General features: G+C 38.0%; 1 protein-coding gene across 1 annotated transcript; it reads right to left on the bottom strand.

The window, feature by feature from the left end:
• Window positions 1-568: 568 nt before the first annotated feature.
• LOC132627745 (RNA-binding protein 1-like) lies at window positions 569-3,071 on the bottom strand. Its single transcript, XM_060343308.1, has 2 exons — window positions 2,569-3,071; window positions 569-1,697 (listed from the first exon to the last, which is right to left on the bottom strand). Exons 1-2 carry the CDS (start codon window positions 2,791-2,793, stop codon window positions 903-905), a joined length of 1,020 nt encoding a protein of 339 aa, XP_060199291.1. The 5' UTR covers window positions 2,794-3,071; the 3' UTR covers window positions 569-902.
• Window positions 3,072-3,351: the final 280 nt, after the last annotated feature.

The following is a 3,351-nucleotide window of genomic DNA, read 5'->3' on the forward strand; positions in this document are numbered from 1 at the left end:
GAAGATCCACAAAAGACTGATAGACATTCACCTGCTGTGACCAGTAAATTCTCTTCTTTGCCTAATTTACAGTCAATGTTTTTTAAGCTGAAGCATACACAAACAAATGAAACAGGTGGCACAAATTGATGATGTATATGCACCTCAAGCTGTAGCAAACTCCAGCAACATGCCAACTACAAGACAATCAGCTAAATTGGTTCATGCTAAAAGAACACGACATCAGTAAGTAGACAGCTAAGTCTTGAGCTTAGAAATGTCAAATATTGTTTCACATTTTTCCACTAAGTTGGACTAATTTAAATCCATGCCTGTAATAAACTGTGACTCCAAGAAATAAAAATAAGGCAAAAATAAAGGGAATCCCAGAAAGGTGGCAAAAGAAAGGAGAAAAAAAAAAGAGGCATAATCAGATGCGAGGAAGGGCCATCAAAAATTTTGTCATCATAATTAATAAGCAAGGCATTGGATAAAGTGCACCAAGATATAAATGTGCAAACAACAAGACTTACACAACTATGATCAAAAAATGAAACCATAAAAAATAAAGCAACCGCACTAAGAATGATAACAGAGGCAACAACAGGAAATATCAACTTTGAAAAATTATATTACAGCTGTTTGAATTTGGGCAAACGAGTTTAAAAGAGAAAAAAGCACATCACACGCAACAGTCATAAATAAAAAGACAGAAGACAGCCTCAATTGATCAGTATGAGAATTTCTAACTTGTCATCATATCCACATTCAGTCACAAAGCAGTCGGTTAGAATGATCAGCATAATAAGGCTTTAAGTCGCTCCACATTACCTCTTCACTCTGTTTGGTAGCAGCAGCACTGAAGCTTCCAGCAGAATAAAAGAATTGATATCTACATTTTCCCATCTAATTTGTATAGGCACCTAATTAGATACCCCTTGAGCATCTCTAACACTAACTTGACCAGATTTCTCATTTATCCCAGCACCCAAAATTCCTCCATATCCGTTAGCAGCCATGCTCATTACTCCGATGCCACCATTCATGTAGGCAGGATAAACAACTCCAGCATTGCCATAAGGCAATGGACTTCCCCTGAAACCAGCCATTGTGGGGCCCCTAGGCATCAAAGAAGTGATACTGTAACCAATTCCAGGGTATGCTCCAACAGGATAACTACCTCCGAAAGTTCCAACTCCATAAGGATATTCAGCCACACTCCCATAACCAGAGACCGGCCCGCAATATACATATCTAGGACTGTAAGGCGGATACATTCCCTGTTGATAAGTGTTGTTATAGTTAGAACCATTTCCGTTGCCTATTCCAGAATGATAACCATTACCACTAATGTTATTTCCATCTTTTGGTATAGCCCTCTTGACCTCCACAAGCTTTCCACTTAGTTCATGGAAATTCTTCTGCATAACTTCCTCAACCGCATCCTCTGAATCAAAAGTAATAAAACCAAATCCCCTTGGCCTATGGGTAACATTGTCATGCATCACAACAACATCTGTAATCCTACCAAACTTTTCAAAGTAACTCTTGAAATCTTCCTGAGTTAGGTTAGCTGATAAACCCCCTACAAAAATCTTCTTGGTCCTAAACTGATCATTGCTTCTATCATTAGTTCTACTATTCCTATTCAAACCTCTATTGCTCTGCTGTTGACTTTGGTGTTGTTCACTCCTGGGTACTGCTTTTTTCACCTCTACCTACAAAAATAAAACATGACAGTATATACCACAAATCAAATAAACAGCAGAGACTTCACCTTTTGTATAACAGAATACACATACATGCATCAAAAAACCAAAAATTACATCTATTTTCATTTTTTTATAACCCTGACGGGCCAGCAACTCTTACCACCAAAGGATGGGGTGCAGCGCTCTTGGGTCTGAGCACTGGGTATGGAAATATTATTGATAGGGAGCGCTTCCCCTAGAAATGGGCACTACGGGGCGCGAATCCGAATATAGTCGGGCTCTAATGCGGGTACAAACCCGGGTGGAAAACCATAGTCGGGCCTCAATATGGATATAAGACACGGGGTGGAAAACCAAAAAAGAAAAAAAAAACAACTCCACAAATTCCACGGGCAGGGGCGGATCTACGTGTAAGTGAGGGTGTTACCCGAACACCCTCGGCAAAAATGGGTAAATTTTCTATATTTATGTGCATATATTAACTTTTGAACACCCTCGGCAAAAAATTACAGTGTATATTTAGCTTCTTCTTTTTTTTCCGAATACCCTGAATGAAAATCCTGGATCCGTCACTGTCCACGGGGTACGTGCCACCTCATACCATCAACAAGTACCAGGTAAATCTGTCCACCAAGGCTAGGACAGCTAGTGTTTGTCTATACTATGAACCTGAGATCCCATGATTCTTAACCCACTTCACTGACCACTATGCCACATGCTTTCTTTATGTTTTTATCTCACCAGGGTACACAAAAAGTTAAAGATGGCATTTTTACTAGAATATCAACGCCAATTGAACAAGCAAGAGAACATGGGTCCCAAAAAAAGCAAGAAATTCATGAGAAACAAAATCAAGAACAAGGGTTCAAAGACATACCATTCTTCCAAGAATTTCATGTGTATCTTGTAGTGCTTTATCAACAGCAGATGGGTCAGAAAAAGAAACAAAAGCAAATCCTCTAGGTCTACCAGTTTCCCTGTCCTTAGCAATAACAGAGCTAACCACAGTTCCATACTTAGAAAAATGCTCATTAAGCATATGTTCACTTGTATCCCTTGGAATCCCACCACAAAAAAGCTTGCTTTTGTCCAAATCTTCCATACCCAAGATGCAATGTAGTCACAAAACACCCTAAAAATCCTTTCTTTTGTACTTGTACACCAAAAAAAACAAGAAACCCTAAGTTGAGAACCAGGAAAAAGGGACCTACTAGACTAGAAGGTTTTTGGGGGAAAAGTTGGAACTTGGAATTTGTAGTTGAAGTCAACTTGGATTTGTTAATTTATGAAAGCGATTAATAGTGTTGTGTACTTTGGTTATGATTCGTTGATAGTTAGTGTTTAAGAGTTTTGTGTCGAATAGGTCACACATACACTCGCACTAAAACCCTTTATTCTCGCCTTTCACTTCCCTAACAAGGGGATCGTGTGACATCTGTTTTCTTGTCTAATTAACTGTCTTTTTTTGAAAATATACTCCAATAATAATAAAACCAAAAAGTAGGGAAAATATTCCAAGAAATTCACTTTTATTTACCTGGTTATATTAATCAATAATCATAAACCCAAAAGAAAATTATTTTAGCAGAAGTATTGAGATTCAAACTCGTGATATATTGATTTTGGGAGTATCAAATTAATTAAAATTAAAGATAAATTA

Source organism: Lycium barbarum, chromosome 2 (genome assembly GCF_019175385.1).
Source record: "Lycium barbarum isolate Lr01 chromosome 2, ASM1917538v2, whole genome shotgun sequence".
NCBI classification, from domain to species: Eukaryota; Viridiplantae; Streptophyta; class Magnoliopsida; order Solanales; family Solanaceae; genus Lycium; species Lycium barbarum.

Bases quoted from the DNA above. Each gene is read 5' to 3' on its own strand.
- LOC132627745 (XM_060343308.1), bottom strand. From the start codon at position 2,793: ATGGAAGATTTGGACAAAAGCAAGCTTTTTTGTGGTGGGATTCCAAGG. The intron at 1,698-2,568 runs GTATGTCTTTGA...TTATTTTTGTAG, and splicing joins ATGAAATTCTTGGAAGAATG to GTAGAGGTGAAAAAAGCAGT.